This window comes from Amblyraja radiata, chromosome 1 (assembly GCF_010909765.2).
Source record: "Amblyraja radiata isolate CabotCenter1 chromosome 1, sAmbRad1.1.pri, whole genome shotgun sequence".
NCBI classification, from domain to species: domain Eukaryota; kingdom Metazoa; phylum Chordata; class Chondrichthyes; order Rajiformes; family Rajidae; genus Amblyraja; species Amblyraja radiata.
The window spans coordinates 11,334,331-11,360,269 of NC_045956.1; the positions used below are offsets into that span (position 1 = coordinate 11,334,331).

The 25,939-nt window shown below is 40.2% G+C and overlaps 1 protein-coding gene across 1 annotated transcript in view; it reads left to right on the top strand.

Annotated features, from left to right (window-relative positions):
* The window catches only part of lrba (LPS responsive beige-like anchor protein), a 672,999-nt gene that overhangs the window by 594,781 nt on the left and 52,279 nt on the right, over positions 1-25,939 (top strand). The window contains exons 48-51 of the mRNA XM_033017677.1: positions 6,441-6,530; positions 10,824-11,001; positions 11,601-11,663; positions 12,265-12,420. Coding sequence (XP_032873568.1) covers positions 6,441-6,530; positions 10,824-11,001; positions 11,601-11,663; positions 12,265-12,420 — 487 coding nt within the window. The remainder of the gene's footprint in view (positions 1-6,440; positions 6,531-10,823; positions 11,002-11,600; positions 11,664-12,264; positions 12,421-25,939) is intronic.

A 25,939-nucleotide genomic window follows, 5' to 3' on the forward strand; every position in this document is an offset into this window, starting at 1 on the left:
TCAATGACTTGGATGAAGGGACCTAATTATAAGCATTTTTTTTTTTTTTGGTTTGGAAGTTATTGGAGAACCTAGTCTGCTAATTATGAAAATAAATAATATTTTCTTGCATTTTGAAAGTGCAGATTTCACTGATTTCCCACTTCAAAATTCTGCATTGCAACTGCTTGTTCGGATTTAACATGGATCATTACCCCAAGCTTGGAATTCATTTTCTGGTTGGTGGTGTCAAGTTTTGGCTTCTGCTAGAAAAGTGTGATATTTGACAAGGGAATGTAGACTGAACCATATTCGAGGATGTGCCGTGATTCTTTGGTGTTGTTTCAAATTTGCCTCAGTATCATACTTGGGTGGTAATATGCAGCCAGGGAGTTGATGGGATTGAGATTAAAAAGCATTCTCCCATGTGTCAGATTCAGGTTCACTATGATCAAATGGTGACATCTGCCCATGCAAGATGAACAAGGGACTTCACTGTCCCTTGTATCATCTCACAATGTCAGTGTCAATCTCTGAGTTTACTGTTCTGCAAACCCTTCTGTGTTGATTCAAGTATAGAAAAATGTTAAGTGGTTAGATTCAGGTCAGATTTTAATTGTATGGTCATTTCAACCACTAATTTGGTTTATGATGACTAGGCCGGTAGGAAAGGAGGGGTTTAAGAATTGGGAAGAAGTTTTAGAATTGGGCAAAAGAATGTTCGAAAGGAAATTGCACGGTGATGTTTGATGAGACAAAAGAATGGAAGTGGAGGAAGGAAAACTGAATATGGCAAATCATCACTTAACTGAATTTTGCAGTCAGCAACCAATGAATGATAATCAAAAAGCCTTGGATGCTGGAAGTCTGAAGTAAAACAAGCTCCTGGAAACATTCAGCTGGTTATTTAGCATTTTTGGAAATGGAAACACATTTTTGGGTCAAAGACCCTTCGTCAGAACTGAGAAAGAGAAAACAAGTTGGGATCAAGCTAAAGGGGAGAGTGAGTCGAGATGGACATGGAAAAAAGGATGGGATGAGGCCAGGGTTGCTCTGTGGGTAAGCTGAAAATGAGGCCATCTTGTCAATGGCTTAATGGGGCCGGTTAGGGTGGGAGAATATGGCCCATTTTTCAGAAAAGCCGTGGAGGGGGGGGGGGGGGAGGGGGAATTAAAATAATTAAAAAGCAAGGACACAAAGGAAAGGAAAGTTAAAAAATTCAAGGCCGTGGGATGTGCTCTACAGGTTAGACTATGTCAATGGGGAGAGAAAAACGGAACTATTAGATCAGTAAAAAGGAGACACAAGAACTGCAGAAGGTACACAAAATTGCTGGAGGAACTCAGCGGGTGCAGCAGCATCTATGGAGCGAAGGAAATAGGCGACGTTTCGGGCCGAAACCCTTCTTCAGACCGAGTCTGAAGAAGGGTTTCGGCCCGAAACGTCGCCTATTTCCTTCGCTCCATAGATGCTGCTGCACCCGCTGAGTTCCTCCAGCAATTTTGTGTACCTTCGATATTCCAGCATCTGCAGTTCCCTTTTGAACACAAGAACTGCAGAATCTGGTTTACAAAAAAAAAAGCCACAAAGTGGTGGAGTAACTCAATATGTCAGGTAGCATCGCTTAGACTATTTGCATACAGGTAGAGAAAGAATTACCTGAAGTTGTAGGATTTGATATTGCAGTGTGCTCACAGAGCAAAAAAACAAAACAAATTGATGACGAATCCCAGCAGGTGAGGGAAGTGGACGGTAAATTTCTGGTGGTACACAAAATTGCTGGGGAAACTCAGCGGGTGCAGCAGCATCTATGGAGCGAAGGAAATAGGCGACGTTTCGGGCCGAAACCCTTCTTCAGACCCCTAGTAAATTTCTGGTTGTGACTCTTCATGTTAACTGTACGAATAGAGGGGAGGTAGCTGGTACAGTGGGAGGAGTGTGGGTGATGAGCATTTGGATAGGTGGTGAGGGATTTGGGAAGAAAAAGGGTATTGTAGACTGTGGGGGGTGGGGAGGGGAGATGATTGTATAAAATGACCTTGTTTGACCAGAAGGTGTGAAATGGGGGCAGAGGGGGCAGCAGGATACCTCAATTGAAAACATTCAATGTTGGTGCTAGTTACAGACTACCCAGGCAGAATATGAGGTGTGTTCCTCAGATTTGTATTTGGCCTTACCTGGCAGAGGAGGGGACAAAGGATAGACAGGTCAGTATAGAGGTGGAAGAGGAATTAAACTGATTTGCAGCCAGGAGCTCCAGGGATCTGTGTGGTTCATCCTCCTCTTCCCCCACTGGAAACTGCTTGGTCACTACAGTAAACATACTGACGCCACGGAGTAGGCTTGTAATCTGTGACTGTCCCAAATCATCATCATAAAGCTTGCTGCCTGCCAATGTAGAAGACGCCCAGCATCCTCAGGTTGTCATTTTCCTTTTTCTTGGCTGGTCGCAACACTTAAGAGATCTGATGGTACTATTCCAGTGAGGATATACAAGCTGCTGGCTTAAGGCACCCTGTGATGATAATTTCAATTATTTTATTTGCATGGACAGAGCAGTGTAATGTCAGGCTAACATATTTGATTCTGGGTAAGACATGGTGAGCATAGAGACCCAATTGTTTGTGTTCACTTCCCATTTTGAGTTTGTAATCTTACAAATGATATTTTGGACATTGATTTAATTTTTTTATCTTCTTAATCTGGTCCTTGTAAAGGATGTGATTTAGGAATAATCAAAGGTAAAACTAAGTTCATCCACTGTGAGATGGACGGTGTTCCATTTGATGTTTAGATTTTTTTCTGCATCACAAAAAGGGCAGATGGAAAGGGATGTCCTTTGATTGTTTTGTTCCTGCTGTTTTAAAATCAAGTATTGTTTGAGCAAAACCTCTGGGCAATGAGCTACTGCAACGACCTGATTTTGATATTTACCTGTGCATTTATGGACGCATCTTAAATGCTGACCAATGCATTCCAACATTTAAGAAAGATAATAACAGTTGAATGTGGGAGGTGTTCTATAATTTATTTTTGAAGGATGGTTTTGAGAGATGTTGAGATAGGGCTAAACAGAAGACATAAATCACTGATATAACTGATCTGGAGAGTGAAAAGAGCAGGTTGTATATCTGGGGAAAAGGTAAAGAAGACAGAATAGCAAGAAAGCAGATGGAAAAGATTAGCGATTTATGACTGGGGATGAGGTCTAAGGGCTATCGGGATGAGGGGTGAATGCCCAAGGATGTATTGGGCAGACAAGAGATAAGAGGAACAGAGCTCAAGAGTCATTCAAAATCAAGAGTTAATGTTTGGGGCCAAGTCTTCTGTTCCATTCGGGGAATTAAAAATGGCTACATTTAAATTGTGAACAGAGTATTTATAAGGAAATAATGTTTTCTCTAATTTTATTTCAGGAATGTCTGCATCAGAGCTATGTTCTTGGCTAGCAGGAAGTTTGATTGTCTCAACATTGTTTTTGTAAAATCATTTTAGTTTGTGAATTATTTGAAGTTGAACAGTGGAATACAGTCCCTCTCCCTAAACCCCTGGAGTGAAAATAACTATTGCCGATTAAAAGGTCTTTAATTTGTTTACTACTGTTTGTAGTCCAGACAGCATAGTGAAGGAGATGACCTCCAGACATGAGGTCTGGGTTATACCATGTTTCTGAAGTTAGGTGGGTCCTATTATAGCTGTCTGTCAGTTTGGCAGCACAAAGAGGAAAACATTTTCCACAGTGTTTCTAATACCGTGTCCTCTTTCAATAAAGCAGCCAGTACTATTAAACTTTGTAAAGACCGAGGTGGAGCAAAAGGCATCTTTTTGTAGCTTGAACTTTCCAGGCTCTGCATTTCTTTCACAATTTGCAAAGCTCACACTGCTTGTGCTTTGACAGCTTTGAAGCATGCTTTGTCTCACTGCACAAACTTCAAATATAATAGCAATATAACTTGTATTTACATTTCAAGAATTGGCATTAATAAAAGTGAATTTGGAGAATCATTGTAGGTTTTCAGTGAACCAACTTAAACTTGAGCATCATAAAAATGACATTTAAGCAGTTTGTACATTTTCATCAGTTGTTTGAGTTTAAAGTAACATTAGGAAAGGAAATGTTGTTTTGATTGCTCATTGTAAACTAAATGCCATCAGCACTTTAAGTCATTACTTACTTTTTATTTCCTTGTCATTGTGCCAGAATATGCATCCTTATGTAGGATTCTACAATAATATCAATGTAGGCACACTCTTGGATTTGCTACTAGTCATACTAATCTAAATGCTAAAAGTACATGAATAGAAATATATGTTTGTGTTCTGAACACTGCATGACTGGGTGGATTTAGCATGGGGAACCCTTTGCTTTTCAAGTTTTATTCATAACTAATTATATCGTTTTTTGGCTGCCTTTGCAACAAACATCTTTTTCCACAGATCTTTCCCATTTGAATTTATTTTTAATAGCCTATGTTTCTGGTGGCATTTCATGATGAGCCTATTTTTGAAAGGTCATTCCTCTCACTTCACTATTAAGTAATGTGTTCCTTGGACACATGGTACTTATTCTCAGGTCATTCAAGAAATTGATTTAATAGCTATTGCATGTTGTTCACTCTTAAATTGGGTAAACTTTTGTGAGCCAATACCCATTGCACATCAGAAAGAAGAGCTGCTGGGGGAACACAGTTGGCCTGATTGCATTTGTGAAGGGGAAGCATTTTGGATCGAGATTCTTCATCAGCCCACATGCACATTGATTGGACTGAAAATCAGATAAACTTTTGAGAAAATCTAGTGTCGGAGATCCATTGTTAAATTCTGTCTTTTATTTATTCTCTTATGTTCTTTAGATCATAACTTTATCTGCAGCAATTTGTTTGAGGTCTTAAACGCACATTATCTTCTATCCAGCAAACATTTGACTTAAGGACCTGTCCCACCAGCATGCGACTCCATGCAGCAAGCGCGACCTAACGTGGTCGCTTGAGCCGTAGGGGCTCGCGGGGCCAGTCCCACTTCGATCGCCGGAGCCGTATGGAGTTGTGCGGAGCTGGTCCCAACATCGCACGGAGCTCCGAAAAACTGACCATGTTCAAAAATTCCGCGCAGCCGCCTCGACGCCGTACGCACTGCCTCGACAGGCATACGCAGCGTCTCGACGCCATACGTCACGCGCGAACTTCCCGCGGCTTCGCTCGAACTTCACGGCACTCACTCGACCTCCGCGCGGTCCCCGCTTCTGGTTTGGTCTCGCTCGCCGCATGCAGGCGCATGCTGGTGGGACCGGCACTGTACGGGGATCACTCGACCTCCGCGCAGCCCCCGCTTCCGGTTTGGTCGCGCTTGCCGCATGCAGGTCGCATGCTCGTGGGACAGGCCCTTTAGTCTCTCAAGAACCTACTGAACTTGGGGGAAAAAAACTCTATTACTCTTTAAAATCTAACATCTGAGGTTCATATAATCTCACTTTAATTTGGCATTCATTCAGTTGTAACTTTTTGATAAATGCCACCATTAACTTCATCTGGATGTCTTTTGTTTAATTGCACTCAAACATTCATCAGGGGGAGGGAATATTATATCCTTTTCGAAAATGTTGAATAAGATTTCTTTAAAAAATTGACATCTGAATGACAACTACCATCCTGTATTTGTTTCTTTCTCACTAGGCTCCTTTTAATTATGCTTATCTTAGGATGCTTGTATCTGTTCTGAGTGGCTATGGGTAAACTGTTTAGTCATTTTAAAATGAAGTCTATTATCTTTAACATTTTGGTACCACGGTAATGCTCATTGCCTCACGTATATATTAAATTATCCCAGACGTTATGTGAGAAAACATTGTATGCAGTATGAAAACTGCCAGAATGCTTTCAGTTTTGAAGGGGTTAAAACATTCTGGAAATAAATGTCAGATTCACAATAGCCAGTACTGTACCAGAGAATTATGAATCAATGGTGAAATTGAACAGAATATAAAATGTTCCTTTAATTTGTGCAAACAGTTGACTAGGAATGCCACTATTGATAGACTGTTCTGTATTTTACTATTGCCGCACTCAGCTTTTTTTGTAATCAGACGTTTGGCACAGAAAATACTAATATATATGTTTAAGTTTAGTTCTGCTTTTATTTACTGAGAAGTACAAAACCAGAAGGCACCACACTCTGAGAGACAAAACAAAGGCAAGGTCAGAATTGTGGCTGTAGCAGCCAGTTTCTGTTTCTTATCAAATGGAGGGAATGAGAATGTTTTAAGAGTGTTTCGTGGAAATAACATGTACAGTTAAGTGATGAGATAATCCTAGGTGTTAGTGCCAAGCTCCCAACCATAGTGAACATACGGGCTTGATTTTCACAATGATGCAATCCAGACGTGTTGCATGACATTTTCAGGTGACCATTTAGTTTCTGATGCCTGTGATCGGTGCCTCTATCGTGTGCTTATGTTTCTACAGGCTGTCGAAGCCCAGATCCGAAGCTTTGGTCAAACTCCTTCTCAGCTTTTAATAGAACCACATCCTCCCAGAAGCTCTGCCATGCAAGTGGTAAGTATGTTGTGTGCCATTATTTCCAGTTGCACTTTAGATCTGGTTCCAAATATGGTGTCTGGTATTCCGCACTCTGAAAAGGCATCCATTTGTTTACATGCTTCATTAATTTGTGTTCTTTTGCCCTTGAATGCCTTTGTAATTATTTCAATATATCAGCAAGAACTCTCCAGCCATGTGTTTCTGTATCATTTACTCAACTATAGATGGAAGTCAACATATACCTCTTCTCCAGAGATGCTGCCTGTCCCGCTGAGTTACTCCAGCATTTTGTGTACATACCTCATCTCATTAAAAGGGACCTTCAATTTGTAATCACTATTGTGTTGCATTGCCATGCAACAAAATAACGTAGGGAATCATCTCATACTCTTGGAATTTACCTGCAAAGCTGTAAAAATTATTTGAAGAGTAAGGCAAAAGGCATTACTCTTAATAGTTTGAAAATGCATAAATATGTCATCTGATTTCGCAAAAACCACTCAGAACACAGAACATTGCATTTTGGGGAGTCTAACCAAGGCAGGACCGACCTGCAGGGCTCTGGGGGGCGTTTTAGAGCAGAGGGATCAAGGAGTGCAGGTACACAGTTTCTTGAGGGTGGCACACAGGTGGACAGGGTGCTCAAGAAGGCTTTCATTGGGTTTCATCAGTCAGAGTATTGAGCAGGGAAGTTGGGACGTTGTATTATGGTGAGGCCACATTTACAGTATTGTGGTTGGTTTTGGTCACTCTGTAATAGGAAATATATTGAGCTGGAAAGGGTGCGGAGAACATTTATGAGGATGTTGCCAGGACTCGAGGGCCTGAGCTATAGGGAGAGGGTGAACAGGTTAAGACTTTATTCCTTAGAACAGGAGGTTGAGGAGCAATCTTATTGAATTGTGTATGATCATGAGAGGAACAGATAGAGTAAATGCACAGTGTCTTTTACCCAGAGTAGGGGAATCAAGAACCAGAGGACATGGGTTTGAGGTGAGAGGGGAAAGATTTAGTAGGAACCTGAGGGGCAACTTTTTTTGCACAAAGGGTGGTGGGTATATGGAACGAGCTGCCAGAGAAAATAGTTGAGACAATTACTATCACAATGTTTAAAAAACATTTGGACAGGTACATGGATAGGATAGGTTTAGTAGGATATGGGCCGAACGCAGGCAGGTGGGACGAGTGTAGATAGGGCATGTTGGACGGCTGGGTAAGTTTGGTTGAGGGGCCTGTTTCTATGCTGTATGACTCTATGACATTTAAGATAGTAGGGGAGATCTCTCTATGTTTGTCACTGAAGCAATGTAGAATCAATAAGATTAGACTCTGATACCTGACATGGGCATTTAAAACTGGTCAGCAATCACTACCCAGATATTCCCTACAGGAATGATAGTTAAATGGATGCTGGGAGAGAATAAGCCAAAGCTTTCAGTTGCCCTACTATTGTCCATCAGACTTGTATACAAAGGTAGGAACATGAATCAGATGCCCATGGTCACAATCACCTCTGTAGCTGTATTACAGTGAGATATACCAGTTTCAAAAGGGACAGACTAGGAGAGAAATGGGGAAAATAATATAAACATTTTTGATTATTTTTGAAAAACTGCTTCAGGAATTTAGCGCGGCAGGCAGCATCTGCGGAAGTAAAAGGACAGTGGTTTGGGTTGGGATCTGAAATAACAAAGAAGGGTCCCAAACTGACACATCATCAGCCCATTTCCCACCACAGATGATGTCTGACTCGGAGTTGCTTCAGCACTTTTGGTTTGGAACATAGAACAGGACAGCAAAGGAGCAGGCCCTTCGGCCCACCGTGCCAAGATATACTAATCTCCATTGCCTGCATAAGATCCTTATCCCTCTATTCCATGCATATCCATGTGCCTATTCAATGCCACTATCGTATCTGCCTCCACCACACCGCTGACAACGTGTTGCAGGCATCCACCACTCTGTAATAACAAAACTTGCCCGCACATCTCCTTTAAACTCTGCCTTTCTCACCTTAAAGCTATGCTCTCTAGTCTTTGACATTTCCACCCTGAGGAAAAAGACTCTAACTGTCTACTCTATCAATGTCTTTTGTAATGTTATATACTGCTATTAGATCTCCCCTCAACCTCTGATGCTCCAGAGAAAACCATTGAGGTTTGTCCAAACTCTCCTTATCGCTAATACCCTCTAATCCAGGTAGTGTTCTGGTAAACTTCTGTCTCTGTTGTACAGATACCTCAGCCCCAGAAGAGATCCAAATGGTCCAAAAATATGAATCCCTGCCCCCTGCACCAAGTCCTCAGCCATGCATTCATCTGTTTTGAAGGGGAAATGGCCAAAGAATATTTCTGCACTCTCTTCTCTCCTCTCCATTTCCTGGTGGTCACATATCTACTTTCTGCCTGTACCCAAGTGTAACTCTCATTATCCCAGACAATCGTCCAGTCAGAAGTCTGGAGCTGCAGTTAGACACACTTCCCACAGGTTTAATCCTCAGCGACACTGGATGTCTCCCTGATGTCCCACATACCAACAGCCATTTTCACTAACCACTAGAGAAACTTGTGAGAAAAAAAAGGCCCTGCCTTATTTTCCCCTAAACCGCCTCATTGAATTCTCCCCGAGCTAAGCCTTAACACATCCTTAACATGCAGCCTCTCTCAAATCGCCTGCTTCCAAATGGCTAGGCCACTATTTTGTCACCTTTGTTCAAGGTTCTAGCATTTTGAAACTTGTGTCAGTAAAATGTAAATGTATGGGAAAATGTATTTTAATGTCAGATAGCAATGGTTTAAGCACACTGTTGGTGCAAGCATATGGGATGGATTATTCAATGCCAATCACAATTTATATTGGGAGTATAAAAGCAGAAAAATAATAAAATTAACAATATCTATCATAGCCCAGGCAATTCCTTCCCTATTTTTCTTAATCCTTTGGGGGCAAAACAGAGAGATTGGGCACAGAACATTGCTCTGTGCATGCAGTGCTTGGATAAAAGATCTCTTCTTGCATAAGCCTCTATTGCAACATCTTAGCTGCAAAATGCAGGCATCCGAGCAACATGATATGGATTCAAGCATCAACATGCATGTCGTTGTGTTCCTTCACATCTAGCAACATTAAACTGGAAACAAATATTCTTTCCAATCAGCCTGGAAATGACTGGGGCAGCTTGTTATATAAAAGATTTTAACAAAAAGTGTCTTTTTAAGATGGAGTGCTTTCCTCCCTTCCCACCCCCACCCATTAGAGTTTCCCTTTATTGTTTAAGTCACCTAATAAAAATTAATTTAGTTTCACCAAGCAAATTAGCCTTCAAAATGAGGCACAGATTTTAGAAAATAAGGTTGTGTCATGCTGTGCAAAGTGCATCAGTGGTAATTTATGCCAGGTGTAGTAATTAGCAGACAAATGCACAATACATATTTGTCTGCTGAGATTTCTGTTGCCCTATCCCCAAGTGCTTTCACTGGATCAGATAGTTGGATTTAATTGAGGCTACATCAGATGAGGCATTACTGACACCTTTAATTGAATGAGTGTCTGGGGAGGATTAACTCATAATATTGATTGGCTTTTAGCCACTCTCACAGAAGGGTGTCACTGAAGCTTATTATCCACCTTATTATTTTTGCACCTTTCTTTATGCTCCAAAAATCGAATTGCTGTTTGAACAATTAAAGTACGGGCTGCAGTGCAATATTTCTTGCTTTGTTTCATGACGACATCTGGTTGAATTCTGTTTGCTGTTTTATTTTTGTCTTTGGTGGCTATTTTCTAGTTGTAGATTTTGTATGAAGTGCATTAATGTATTTATAGATAAGACATTGTAATTTCAAACAGAAAAGCTCAAAATATTTCAAATTTACAAATAGAAATCGGGTTATTTTTTTTTTTTTCTTTACAATTAAAGTTCACGCATTTACACTGATCTCTGTTTTTTTTCTGTCTGAATTTTTTTTTCCCCATGACAAATATCCTATTCTTTTCGTCCATATTGTTCTGCTTTTATATTACGGCAACTCAGTTATGGTCTAAATAAGGTTTCGTTATTTAAAATAATTAAAGCTCTTTCCTCATGAGAGCAATGTGTTTAATGATGCTCAGAACTTCTTATCAGAACATTTGCAAGGGATGTTATCCTCTATAAGCGTAGCTGTACTCTTTTTTCTGCTGCTAATCTATTTCTTCCTCTTTGTCATTTTTTCCCTCTTTTTCTTCCTCCTCATCCCCCGTCACTTTTTCTATTTTGATTTGTATTTGATTTGGGATTTTGCCACTGAACAGTATCTCCTCCTGCAGACTCCTCTGATGTTCACAGACCAGATGCAGCAAGATGTCATCATGGTACTTAAGTTCCCATCTAACTCCCCGGTCACCCATGTTGCTGCCAACACTCAGCCAGGCCTGGCTGTACCAGCCATTATTACAGTGACTGCTAGCAGGCTGTTTGCTGTGAACAAGTGGCATAATGTTACCGGTGAGTGTAGAGATGTTAGTGACAACAGCTAGATTTAATGTTCTATGAGTGTTGACTTGTCAAGAGATAGCTGTGCTGTAACATCTGCAATGATTAAACAGAATATTTTGTTTATTATTTCAGCATCCTAAATACAGTGACATTATGATCATGTTAGAACAACGTAATTTTTTTAATTTCACAGTAAAATGTGCTCTAAATTACTTTTTAAATCTGTAAATTGTGGCATAATATGAATGAATTATTTGTCAAATATTCTCTGCAGTGATAGCAGTCAATAGTAAAAAAAAAAAGGGGGTGGAAACCATATGAGGTTTGCTGAATGAAACAAAAAAACTGGTACTGCTTGGATCAGAAGAAATCCAAAATAATTCTTAACCTCTTCAAAAACGAATGAAAAGATTCAATGTATATTTTTGATTCAACGGTATGATTTTCATTGCTGGGATCAAATTAATCTGGTGAAGAATGCAAATTCAAAATTGCTAACTAATATTCACTAAAACACATTTATGCAAAGCTTAGGTAGAAAAGCATAACATTTTTTTCACAGAGCAGCTCTTTCAGCATCTAATTTACTTATTTATTTACAATTTTAGGCCTTCATGGATCTATGCAAGAACAGCCATACCAGCTGCCAGTTGAAATCGATCCTCTGATAGGTCTGTCAGCTTTCCTTTCTGTAATTCATTACATCCTGTGTGGTGGACTGAAGTGGAGATTACTGTTGTTTTTCACTCATGGTGGTTGGGAATGGAATTTGCTTGATAAACCATTTGCATGCAAATTGGAATGCAATGAGCTGTGGATTCACTGGTATTTCATCAACTCTCCCTCGTTGGTTTGCCTAATTTGTACAGGGATAGAACCTGTGTCAGTGAAAATTAATATGGATGCTGTAATAATGTGCGATTGAGAATGCGCATGAAGCACTGTCAGGATAATATTGGATCGTTTCATCACTTGGACTTGTTGATGAGTGTGAATGAGCTGGGTTATGATAAATTGGTGCCCCCGTAATGTAGTGTCTCCATTGCAGAGGAAATTTTCATAATAACAGCAGAGTTCTTTATTGCATTGAGTGGTGAAAAATATTGAACCGATGCCAAGATTTCATCATTAAGGAGATCAGATCTTGGCTTTATGAGCCTGCTGTTCAGAAGTCTAAATTACAGTAATATAACATTTTCAAGCACAAGTTATAACCTATATTTCTGTGTTGCTGATAGAATACTAATGCTGTTTTCTCTTGTTTATTTTTAGCTAATAACACTGGCATGCAAAGAAGGCAAATTACTGACCTCTTGGATCAAAGCATTCAAGTCAATTCCCAGTGCTTTGTGATCACTGCCGATAACCGCTTCATCCTGGTTTGTGGCTTCTGGGATAAGAGTTTCCGTGTCTACTCCACCGACACAGGTAATTGCCATTTTCCTCTGCGCATTCACTGAACCAGACATAGGGTACGGGTAATCACAGGGGTCAGCGTCTAATTTTTTCTTCTTTTTAGTATTACACCATCTGCTCTTTTTCTTTTGCAGAGAAAGCAAGTATCTATTTTTACTGAACTTGAATTAACCCTACATACAGCTCTTTATGTTAATTCAAAAAATTGCTCTTTATTCAGTCCAGGATCTATTAAAAAATGCTTAATGTACACATTTTAACCATCATTACTTTAACCTTTTACTATTTGACTTAATTGGTAATAATGAATCTTCTCAAATATTTCCTTGCATTTTAAACCGTTAACCACTCGGTCTGATTCGAAGAATGCCAATGGTTTATTGTTTCTGAGATGATTATGTCTAAATTTTTGAATGTTGTCTTTTTCAATGATCCTTTGAGGATCTCTGCTCATACTCAAAAGACAACAGGATAGGTTGACAAGGTATATAAGGAAACATACAGGATGTGTTCTTTTAGTAGTCATGGCATCGAATAAACCTTCGGATAAACTCTCGGACTAACCTTGACCAACACTCCGGAGCTCCAACACTGGCGATCCCCAGCTGCGCCTGCTGCTGAAGCGCTAGCTGGTCTCCTGTAGGAAAGGCCGCGTCAATCCAGTTGGTAGGCTGCGGGGGGGGGGGGGGGGGGGGTGTGAAGATGCGACACAGAAAAGACACATCTCCTTCCAGGTAAGTGACTGAAAAACGGTTTTCCGCCTATTTCCCCCCCCACCATCCCCCACATAAGACATACTAAGAAACATTAAAACATACATTTAGACACACTAAAATAACAAAAAGGGTGAAAGGACTACAAGCTGCTGGCGAGGCAGCCACTGTGGTGGCGCCACCCGATGGAGAAAGAAGGAATCCCTCATCATATTTACGTAGCACGTATATGAAGAACCATCAGGGTTCCTGAGCCTATGATGGAAAGTGGGATTAAGTGAGGTAGCTCTTTCTGGATCTGGATGCAATAAGACCAACAAAAAGTCCTACATTTTCTGTGATTTTACAAGAAATATTAATCCTTCAAAAGGCTCTTATTTTACTGTTATTGCCTTCTTATAAATTTTATGACCAAAGAAATAAACAGAGAACAAAAATTGCTATCAACGTTTTCAAGTTAATGTGCAATACTACTTTCAGAATTCAATCTAAATTGCCATTTTTAATTGAAGCCTCAGTTTCTCGGCCCAGTTATCTTTTGTCTATAGAAGCTAGAACTAACTAGTCATGATGCATTTCTTCAGATATATAGATTGAGATGTAAATCACACCTGATCAGTACAGGTGTCAGAGTTTATGGGGAGAAGGCAGGAGAATGGTGCAGGAGATAGATCAGCCATAATTGAATGGCAGACTAGACTTGATGGGCCGAATGGCCTAATTCTACTTCTACTCCTATTCCTTATGACCTTATGACACTGTTATTTTTCTTTATGTACCTAAAGTAAAGATAAATTACATTGATAGTTTTCTTTAAGTATCTGAAGTAAATGATCCACTGTGACTAGTGAGCATGACACGTTTTAATTAATTATTCCTTGTCAATTTCTTCAAAGCTACAAAAAGATAAAATTGAGGACAAATCCAACAACAAATATTGTGCACATTACAGCATTATGTTTAGCAAAATGTAGAATCAGAATGCTGCTCCCCAATTCATTTCTGCAAGCAGGGTAATTTATAGCAAGCCAGAGAATTAAGTCCAAAGAACAATATTCATGGTATTTTCCTCAAATGCATTCTACATTTGTGTTTTTTTCCCAAAGTTTGAGCAATTACTGTTTGCAGGGAAAGAAAATACTCTAACAATGGCCCATTATTAAACAAGTGGAACAAAATATACATACTTTCTTCACCCTACAGTTCAATCAGTTAACTACAATCAGGTGTGCGTCAATTAACTGATCAAGACGTGCTTATTTTTTTTAAACCATACTGTTTTTAACTAGTTATTCTAAAGAAAATGGACAGAGAACAATTGACCAGATTGTGGGCTGGTTAGTAACTCAAGAAATATGAATTGTGATCATCTACAAAGGTCTGAACTCCACCGAGGAGAGCAGATTAGGGACAGCTGTAGAAGAACTGGACCACATACTAAGCACTTCAGTTGACTCTGGCTTGCTACAATTTTCTCACGAGAATATATGTACAATTTACTGCTATTTGACTGGAATTTTCAAAGAATAGTCACAGGTTGCTTGATGTAATTTCTATTTATGAATTGAAGCAATTTTGTACTGCCCTTTGAACAGTTAACACAATGGCAGAGGTACTCGTGATGGAACATAAGATAGTTGGGCGATTCTTCTATTGCCCAGTCAACTTGCATGTTGTTTTTATGTGAGATTACAATGGGGCTGAGCAAAAGTTTGGATAGGGTGTTGAGAAGGAGATCATTGATGGGAGGGAAAGTAGATGGGAAGATTATGTAAGAACAACATCTTGGACACCTTTCAACAGCTTTGGATGAGTCCTTTAATGATGCAACAGTCTTCTATACTGTGATTAAGTCCTATTGTTCAAGAATCATTGCTTGGGTGGCTGAAGTATTGGTCTTTTTTGAGGTGGGGTTCTTTTTCATCTTACCATCTTTTGTGATCACCATAGTTCCTCCCTCCGGATATGTCCGTGGTCCTTTGGAACTCTCCACACCCACTGATCTCACTCATGCCCCTCAATTCCTCCACAAACTTTCACTCAGCCCTGCTCTGATTTTGATCTTGCTCTCTTTAAATCTACTATTCACGATGGAATATTGCACATGGCGTTAATTGTGCTGTTTATGCCAATTTTTTTATATCCTGTATCCTTCCTGCAGATGCACGTTATACTCTGAGAAAGAAATTGATTTTAAATTGTTAATGATTGCTAAAAATCAATTTGCTGCTTTTCCAATTAATGCTTGAAAACCAGTGAAATAAGAATTAATTGCCATGGGAAAGAAAAAGGTTGGGTTTGCCAACTGTGTTCACGAGGAACAAGTTGATGAAACAATGGTAATGGAGAAGCAGAACTGGAATTTTATTTACATTCTCGGCCGATGAGCATTGCAGATGTGGCCAACAGTTCTATTCCATTCTCAATTCTGCTGAGGGGTTGATGTTGGTCATACCGTGTCTTGAGAATGTTTCCACAATGCCATTCAGTAAAGAATTCCAGGATTTTGATTCAATGATGATTAAAGAATAACCTTGTATGTCATGTTATAGGAACAGAATTAGACCATTCGACCCATCATGTCTACTCTGCCATTCAATCATGGCTGATCCATCTTTTCCTCTCAACCTCATTCTTCGGCCTTCTCCCCCCCATAACCCCGGACACCCCTATTGATCAAGAATCTACGTATCAATCTCTGCCTTAAATATCCATTGACATGGCCTCCACTGTCTTTTGTGGCAATGAATTCTACAGATTCACCACCCTCTGACGAAAGACATTCCTCCACATCTCCTTTCTAAAGGTACTTCCTTTTATTCTGAGGCTGTGGCCACTGGTCCTAGACTCTCCCACTAGTAGAAACATCCCCTCCATATCCACTCTACCCAGGCCTCTTTCACTATTCGGTAAGTTCCTTCGAAGCTCCAGTGAATCCAGGCCCAATGCGTCAAACGCTCATCATATGTTAACCCAATTAATCCTGGGATTATCCTCGTGAACCTCCTTTGGACCCTCTCCAATGCCAGCACATTCTTCCTCGCATATGGGGCTCAGAACTGCTCACAATACTCCAAATGTGGTTTGAACAGTGCCTTACAAAGCCTCAGCATTACATCTGTTTTTATATTCTAGTCCTCTATAAAAAAATTCTAGCATTGCATTTGCTTTCCTTACCACCGATTTGACTTGCAAATTAACGTTTTGAGAATCCTGCACAAGCACTCTCAAATCCCTTTGCACCTCCTATTTCAGAATTTTCTCCCCATTTAGAAAATAGTATGCGCCATTATTTCTACTACCAAAATGCATGACACCACACTTTGCTACACTGTATTCCATCTGCCACTTCTTTGCCCACTCTCCCAACCTGTCCAAGTCCTTCTGCAGAGCCCCTGCTTTCTCCACACTACCTGCCCCTCCACCTATCTTCGTATCCTCTGCAAACTTGGCCACAAAACCTTCAATTCCCTCATCCAAATCATTAATATACAAGATGAAAAGTAGCGGCCCCAGCACCGACCCCTGTGGAACTCTGCTAGTCACTGGCAGCCAACAATAAAAATCTCCCTTTATTGCCACTCTTTGCCTTCTGCCATCCAGCCAACCTGCTATTCATGCTGGTATCTTTGATACGGTGCAGCCTCACGTGCCGCACCTTATCAAAGGCCTTCTGAAAATCGAGGTAAACAACATCCACTGACTCTCCTTTGTCTATCCTGCTATTTGCTTCCTCAAAGAATTCCATAGGTTTATCAGGCAAGATCTCCCCTTCATAAAACCATGCTGACCGGCCTAGTTTATCATGAGCTTCTAAGTACTCAGAAACCACATACTTTATAATGGACTCTAAAATCTTACCAATCACTGAAGTCAGGCTAACCGGCCTATAGTTTCCATTTTTCTGCTTTGCTCTGTCTGATGGGTACAGTCACTCCCAGGCACATGTAGAGTTTTCCTGCATAAACTAGCATGTCTTGTAGTTTGTGGCAAGTCTGGCAAATCCGAAGGCAAACTTCTCTTTGTAGCCTTGTAATTCATTCCAGGAGCCATTGATGTTCAAGAAGAAACTGCAGATGCTGGAGAATCGAAGCATGTATGGAGCGAAGGAAATAGGCAACGTTTCGGCCCGAAACGTTGCCTATTTGCTTCTCTCCATAGATGCTGCCGCACGCGCTGAGTTTCTCCAGCAATTTTGTCTACCCAGGAGTCATTGAGTTCTGTTTGATACTAATCCTCAGGATGCTGAATCTTATCTCAACACTGGAAATGCCACTCAATGTTGCAATGTTGTGTCATTGCCGAGTAGCAGTATTGCATTTGCCAGTTGATTATCCCTAGCCTTGCTATTGTCCATGTCTTGACTGAATACAAGCTTGGACTGTTTCATTATCTGATGAACTGTGAATGTAACAGAATACTGCAATTGCCAGTCAGCATCCAACTTCTAACTTTTATGATTGAGGTTATTTTTGATCCAGCTGAAGATAGTTGGCTCTAGAATATTTCCCTGAGGAGCTGTTGCAGCATTCTGGAGCTTTCAACAGTTGCAGCCACTTTGCACATATAATTCCCACTCGTGAACCCACTTCCCACTTGCACCCCTGTTGAAACCGGTTTCGGGTTCCTTCATGTGCACTTGTTTACTTTTGTTTGCTGTTATGATTGGACCAAGCTATAAAGTCTGGAGACAAGGTGTGCTTTCAAAATCTAAATGGAAGATCACTGTGATGGTGTCACTTGACGATACCAATGATGATTCTTCTGCTACTGATAGAGGAGGAATTGACCAGACTGGATTTGAGCTGCTTTCTGCACTCAAGACAGAAGAGAGTAATTTTGCTGGCTATTCGGAGTTATAGTTGTACTGAAACAGCTTGACGGGGTACAACAAGTTCAAGATTACATGTCTTCAGCACGACAGCTGGGATGTTGTTGAAGTCCATACCTATTCTGTGATGAGTTTCAGCTGTTTCCAGTTTCGTTCTTTAAATGAAAACAAAGAAACTACAGGTGCTGTTAATCATGTGTGTCAGTAAACAATTCAGAATCGAAAAGCAATGATTGTTAATACTTTGAACAGGAGTCTCATTTGAAATAAGGTTTTGAGGATTCATCTGCAGTTTCTTTGTCTTTAACAAAAAGTAGAAAATCTCAAGTAGTGATAGAATAAGAGGAGGCACAAAGCATGCATCCAAGATTAAACACGGGCATATTCTATGTGGTGCACACATTCAGAATGCACAGATGTGACTTTTAACTCTGTCTTGGAGGTGGTTTTGTTGACCGTCAGAAGCTGGGCTCTTGAGACAATGGCTTTCGCCTTAAAGAAAGTTTGAACATATTACAGCAAAGAAGATCAACTAAATTGTACAATTGTGAGCTTTTATCAAAATACCTTGCCCAAAACTTTAACCTGGAAGCAAGAATTTGCTGTTATAATGGATTAATAGGCAGGAGTTTTCATTTAATTAAAAAAACATTGAATTGAATTCATTCATTTTATGGTCTTATACATTTGGTAGGTTCTTTTAGTTATTTCCCAGGTTTCAGAATAATGCATTTCTTATCACCTTCATTTTTTTGTAGTTTATTCCTGTGCATAGTAGGAGCAAGACTGGCAAGCCTTTCCCTTAAGAGCGAGGGATAAACTACTTTGTGAAACCACAGCAGTCCTCGGAGTGGAGGTACTTGCGGCTGTTCGGTAGGACGTTCATGATTTTGATAAAGCACCCATGGAGGAACACAATAGACTTTTAAGGGAGGCCATTCTATTGGTATCAGTATTGATTTATTATTTTCACATGTACTGATATACAGTGAATAACTTTGTTTTGCATGCTATCCAGGCCAATCACACTGTAGAGGAGTACATCAGGTAGTTCCAAACAGAAAATAGATAGTGCAAAATGTAGTGATAATAGCTACAGAGAAAGTGTAGATTAAAATAAATTGTATGGGCACAGTGGGGTAGATTGGAAGATCGTGAATTCATTCTTAGCTTATGAGAGGTCCATTCTAGAGTCTGATAGCAGAGGGAAAAATAAGCCATTCTTGAATCTGGTGATGTGAGCTTTCAAGCTTTCGTATCTTCTGCCCAATAGGAGAGGGGAGAAGAGAGAATATTCAGGGTGGGAGTGGTCCTTGATTTTGTTGGATGCTTTCCGAAGGCAACATGAAGTGTAAATGGAGGAGAGGCTCTGTTGTGCCTTTTTGACTGTGGAGTCGATGGTGGACCCACATTTAAGGTCCTTGGAGATGATGGTTCCCAGGAACTTAAAGTACTCCACAGATATAACTGTGGTGTTGTTGATGGTGAGTGGGGTGAGGGGAAGGGGAGCTCTCCTAAAGTCTACAATGGCTTCTGTTTTTAAGCAAGGAGCACAGCCAAGAGGTCAGACTTTACAAAGGGCAAGTGGAGAATGGAGCGATAGGCTGCTTTGATTGTGTAGCTGAGGTCAAGGGTATTTGGGCATCTGGTGGGACAGGAGGACACCTTGATAGTATTTTGATGGTGAGAAGATCATTATTTGAGCACTTCAAGCCAGTTGAACCCAAGAAACTGCACTAAAATGCTGAAGCTAACGCTCCTGAAACAATTGTCATCCTGAGTTTATCCATGATTCCAATTGTCTTCAATTTTGTTTGGTACGATTGATGCAAATATTGGGGTGATATAAAAAATAGCCACTCAACTTATATCTGGAATTCTGCTCTTTTGAACCAAGACTATAATGAATTCTGCAGCCACGTTGTCCTGATAAAACATAAAATCCATATCAGTCAGCAAGTTATTTATGGGTAAACGCTCAGGGAACACAACATTTTCCATCACTTTACTGGTGAGTGAGAGTCGATAGGTCGACAGATGGTTTGGATTTAACTGTCTTTTTCTGGGCAGGAATTAACCAAGAAAATGTTTTATTTTGTCAGGTAGATGTCAGGTGATATCAGGTGAGTGCCAGTGTTTCAACTGTGCTGAAACAGCTTGGACAGAGATATAGCTATTTCTGGAGCATATCATCAGTCCTGCAGCTAAATTATGGTGAGATCCATAAACTATGCTGCATTCATTGCCTTCTGCAATTTTTTTTCTATCAATGAATTTTTCTTTTGAGATGTCTCAAGGGAAGTTAAGATAGATTATCAACTTTCAATGTCTTTAGTGCCAAACAATCTTGTCTTTCCAGTCATATCCACTCTGCTCTAAATGAGATGGCAATATTAATGGAGCCTCATCCTGTTGTTTACATTTTTATCCCATCCTCGAGTGCTGTTTTCAGATCACTTACCTAATTTTGTCTCTAATAGTCTGATGTACCAATTTTAATCCTGTTTGACCCGGTTGGCATTCTTCATGGAGTCACATCTGCTGCTTCCTCTGGCATGCACCTCTACACTTCTTGTTTGCCCTAGATTTGATAGTAATGGTAGAGTGTGCAAGATGATATCTAACATGCTACATTTTGCAACAGAACGCAGTCCAACTGGTGCTGATGGCCCACATAATTGCATGCTTCCTTTAAAACTACCAGGCTTTTTTCTGAAGACATCCTATTTTATCTAACACAGTAATAGTGAGACACAACACAATAGAGGATGCACTCACTATTAAAGTCTCCACAGAGCCCATGCAATTGCCAATAATACAAAATTAATTAGATTCCACTTGTGACGTAAATTGGTGAGAATTAAGTCAAGTAGATGTATCCCTTTGTGTTGGTTCCCTCAAAATCTGTTGTGGATGAATTTTGATGCTGCGTCCTCTTAGACATGATTGACTTGGCCAGCTCCTGATGATGGCATTGCCATCTCCCAGTGATCTGTGCCCTTGTCATGCATGCTGCTTACAAGTGATGCTTAACTTGATAAAGTGCTGAATCATCAATTGAAATGGTGGTAGATGATAATCATCAGAAGGTGTCCATGCTCATTTATAACTTCATGTGTCCTTGCTATTAATGTTGAGCACCCTAACCACATGTTTTCTCCTGACTATATACTGCAGAGCAGGGTTTGAAAGAAATGATTTCATGAGAATTACTATGCCAGCCTGTTTAAGTACACATCCCCAGATGTCTGTGGGGAGAACTTTGAAGGTTGGTTAAATAGGTTGTGCCAAGATCGATGGTGTCTGTAGATTCATTGTATTACTAGACTAAATGGGACCTGTTGACTCCCTGTCACACTGGAGGCCTGGTCCCCTAACGCAACCCATTCCCCAACGCAATATTCCACCACTCACCCATAGCCCCCAACTGCGCAGGCGCGGCTCATTTCCCCTCATCCCCCAGCACTCCCTTCCGGCTGTGGCCCATGCAATGCCAGGCAACGCTGGGCGAGGCGGGCGCCACTGGTGAATGACAGGAGAAGAGACCAATTTGCCCATGCGCGTTTTTAAAAGTATTTTCAAACCTTAATAATTTTGAAACTATACCATCGATTGGAACGAAACCTGGTGCACTTGAGCACAGAAGAATGGCGGGTAAGGTAGCGAAAAATCATAGCACTCTCGTGTACCGTTCTTGCGCAGAGAGGAAAAAACGCAAACCGGAAGAGCACAAGATCAGAGTTCTAGTTATGTATAGATGGAAGATAGATTTGGTGTAAGTAGTCTGCTAGGCCATTTTTAGGATAATTATAAAAGGTACAACATCACCTTGACTCTAGAATTAAACAAAGGTCAATATCCACACTTCGTTTTTCCCAAAAACATTTTTGAACGATAATCCAACAGTTTCATAGTCATCACTAAACTCATCTATTAAGAATAGGCCTCTTGCACTTTGTCTGGAAATCCACCCCTCCAGACCTGTCATATAATTAGAGTTCTCTTTCATTTGAATTAGAATTCCTTGGTTCAATTTGGGTAATTTCCTTTCTGAATAAACTCAAGTTTATTTCATTTTATTGGCTTGATTCTTTCAATATTTCAATTTTATTTTTAATTTTTTTATTATTTACAGCAAATTTAATAACTGTTGAATAACAATCCTGACTGACTGAAATCAAAACTCCAGTCCCAACTTTGCTTTATGTTGTAGATTGTCCAACATTCTAGAGCATAGCCACAGCAGCATACTGCCTGAGGTGAAATCACCACTTCCAACACTCCCTGGATCCAGAGGTCAGCTTGATCTGTGCCCTTTACATTAATTCCAGGCATTGAAGCTTGATTTAGCCCATTATGTGGTAATGTGAAGAGAGATCGGACTGCATTACCAGAGCATGGTGTGTGGAGGATTTTACCACATTCCTTAAATGTGGTTTAACCATTTCCTCAGAAGCCATTCAGCAAGAAGTGTTATTGTATATAATAACCTACCAATAATGGAATTTTAATTAGGAACACACATCCTAGCGATGCTTGGATTGTTGAGTTGACAAAATCACAGATGATGCACCCAATGGTAAAGGAACTTGGTGTAGGTGGGCTTTCTCTGGTATGTACTGCTAGCTCTGCTAGAATAGGATCACCAGATAAGCACTTTTTTTGATTTCTTGCCTCTAGGATCATAGTGATCTAACATGATTGTGTCTGAATATCTAGATCATTATTACGAATGTATTAGTTTAGTTTAGAGAGACAGTGCAGAAACAGGCCCTTCGGAGCATCCGTGATGACCGGCGATCCTACACACACTAGGGAAATTTATATTTATACCAAGCCAATTAACCTACAAACCTGTACGTCTTTGGAGTGTGGGAGGAATCCGAACATCTTGGAGAAAACCCATGCGGTCACAGGGATAACGTACAAACTCCGTACAGACAACACGCGTAGTCAGGATCTAACCTGGGTCTCTAGTACTGTAAGCACTGTAAGGCAGCAACTCTACTGCTGTGGTACTCGAGCAGTGATATTAAAAGGGTGTACATCATGAATGCAGCTGTGCATGTATATAAATAGCATAAAATCAATTTTTGCAAAGAAAATCAATGGAAAAAAAAAGGAAACCAGTGGAAGTTTGAGGTATGATTTGATTTGATATGCTAAAATCTGGTAGTATTGAGGATTGCTTTTTGCTAGAAAAATTTGGGAAGGAATGTCCAGGGCAACGAGTTCAAATAAGCTCTTTAGTGCATTGAATTATCAGATCCTGATTCTGCCTCCCATCTTCCTCTCGAATATCACTGGTTTCCTTATTTTCAGCTAGATTTTTTCTTTATATTTCTATTTGAAAACATTTTATGTTTTACTTCAATAGCTATTTGGCTGGAATGCACATTTTCTTTGTATGCATTAGATAAGCGCATACCAAGAAACTGTCCATACCAGACTCTGATATTAGTGACTTCAAAAGCCAAATATTGAATAAAGAGACTATTAAATTGTACCATATTACAAAGTTTAGTGATGTGCTGTTTTCTAGTTATTTTAAAGTCCAGAAATTGTTACTTTTCATTACATTTTTAATAAAACTGCAGATAAGTGGCTAAATAATTGCTCTGTCCTTGGTAGCCTGTTTCTTGTTCCTCCATCAACAAAAGAACAACAGCTGATTTAATCACTAATCCTTAATAGAAAGTAGCAATTGTCAGTGTATGTAAATAATTGATGTAGGACAAATATTGTTCAGAATGAGTAGGTCTTTTGCAGCGATGTTCTCAGGGAGAGAATGCTGAGTCAGACTTAGGGTTATGCATATTCCATTCCCATCCACGCGTAAAACCCAAGGAACATTGAGAGATTCAGTTCTGTTAGACTGGCACCACACAATCAATTGATTCCGATTAGAAATGTGCAATATTATGGAGAACAGAAGACCTTTTTGTGAATTATTCCATTTTTAAATTTATATATGTAGTACCTGCTGGAGAACATAATATTTGGGAAGTAATTTCCTCATGTTGATTTGCTTTTCATTCAAGATCATTTTACAAAAGAAATTTATTTTGGGTAAATCTGTGCCTCTTTTTCCTACATTTGACAATCGGGTACTCTGTAATTTATAGGAAAGTAAATTACACATAACTAGGCTGTGAATTTATGGCATTTAAAAAAAAATGTGAGCATGGAAATTTTCGTTATATATAAGATGGCTTGATCAGTTACAAAGTGAAGTCATTGACATTGCTAGGTCCATGAAGTCCACAATTTCACTTCCAGACTTCCTTTAATTGATGTGCTCAATGGTAGGCAAGATGTATGCACACTCACCAGCTTCGACTATTTTCATTAGTACTTGTGTGGCCCAGGGTCAGTGGAGGTATCTCTTGCTGAACCAGGCCATCACGTGGTGTGAGATTTGTTTCAGCATGTTAAATGGATTTACCCGAGCCCTCCTAATCTGTGAACTCTGTGGCTGGGCTTTACCTTTGAGTTAATCCAATTCAAGTTTAACATTAAACTCTTTCACAGGAATCCACCTTCAGGTGCTCCCAATTCATTCACAACTCTCCCCCCACCTTTCCACATGCTGCAGATTTGCAATCTACTTGTTTTGGTTTCACTATATGCTTGAAGTAAGGTGTTTGACTACGTAAGGTGTGTTAGCACTATTCTGTTGCACACATTATCTTGGCTGCAATGCTGTATAGAATTTTGTCACAGCAAAATCATTAATAATAATAATAATGGATGGGATTTATATAGCGCCTTTCTAATACTCAAGGCGCTTTACATCGCATTATTCATTCACTCCTCAGTCACACTCGGTGTTGGTAAGCTACTTCTGTAGCCACAGCTGCCCTGGGGCAGACTGACGGAAGCGTGGCTGCCATTCTGCGCCTACGGCCCCTCCGACCACCACCAATCACTCACACACATTCACACACAGGCAAAGGTGGGTGAAGTGTCTTGCCCAAGGACACAACGACAGTATGCACTCCAAGCGGGATTCGAACCGGCTACCTTCCGGTTGCCAGCCGAACACTTAGCCCATTGTGCCATCTGTCATCCCAAAAATCATTAAATAAATTGTTGACCTACCCACAAAATAGGCCTTTCCAGACACTGAATAATATCTGGACCTTAATGCAATTGATGCAACTTGAGAGATGCAGCACAGAAAAGGGCCCTGCGGCACACCAAGTCCAAATTGACCATCGAACACCCATTTACTTTCATCCTAAGTTCATGCTATTTTTATTCTTCTACTCATTTTCTCATCAATTTTCCTGAAATTCTACCTATCACCTGTATACTAGGGAGAACTATGCAGTGGCCATGTAACCGACCAACATGCACGTATTTGAGATTTAGGCGGAAATCAGAGCATGCGAGGGATACCCATGTCGCCACAGGGAGAGCTGCAAAATCAACACAGACCTGCATTGACTGGGATTGAACCTGTACTGTGAGGCAGTGGCTTTGTTAGCTGTGCCACTGTGCTGCCCTTAAAGGTTTTAAATATGTAAGTGACTAATAAAGAGATTAATAACTGAACCAGTTGGTATTTTGGACCAGCACTTGCATACATGAACCTGTGAGAATGCCCAATTGTATTTCGCACTTCGCAATGACATTTTTCCAGTACCATATACCTTTCTGCGTGCAACAGTTCTCTGACTAATTTATGTTCATCTGTTCTCTGCAGCAGTGTAGCATTCAACCACCTTGGATTACTCTTTGGAATTTTCTCTACCACTTTACATATTTCCTCCATTTAAAAGCTTTTTAAAAAAAATAGACTGCAACTAAACTTTCAGTCAACTCTTTTAATTCTGCAACAAAGACTGGCCATCTGCTCCTTTTCTGTTTTGTGAAGGCACAGGAAGTTTTTTTGAATTAATTGCTTGTTCAAATCAGCCAAAGTCCCTATTTCTGGTTTCTATCCATTGATGACTCCTGGAAGATGTATTTGTTGGGACCATGG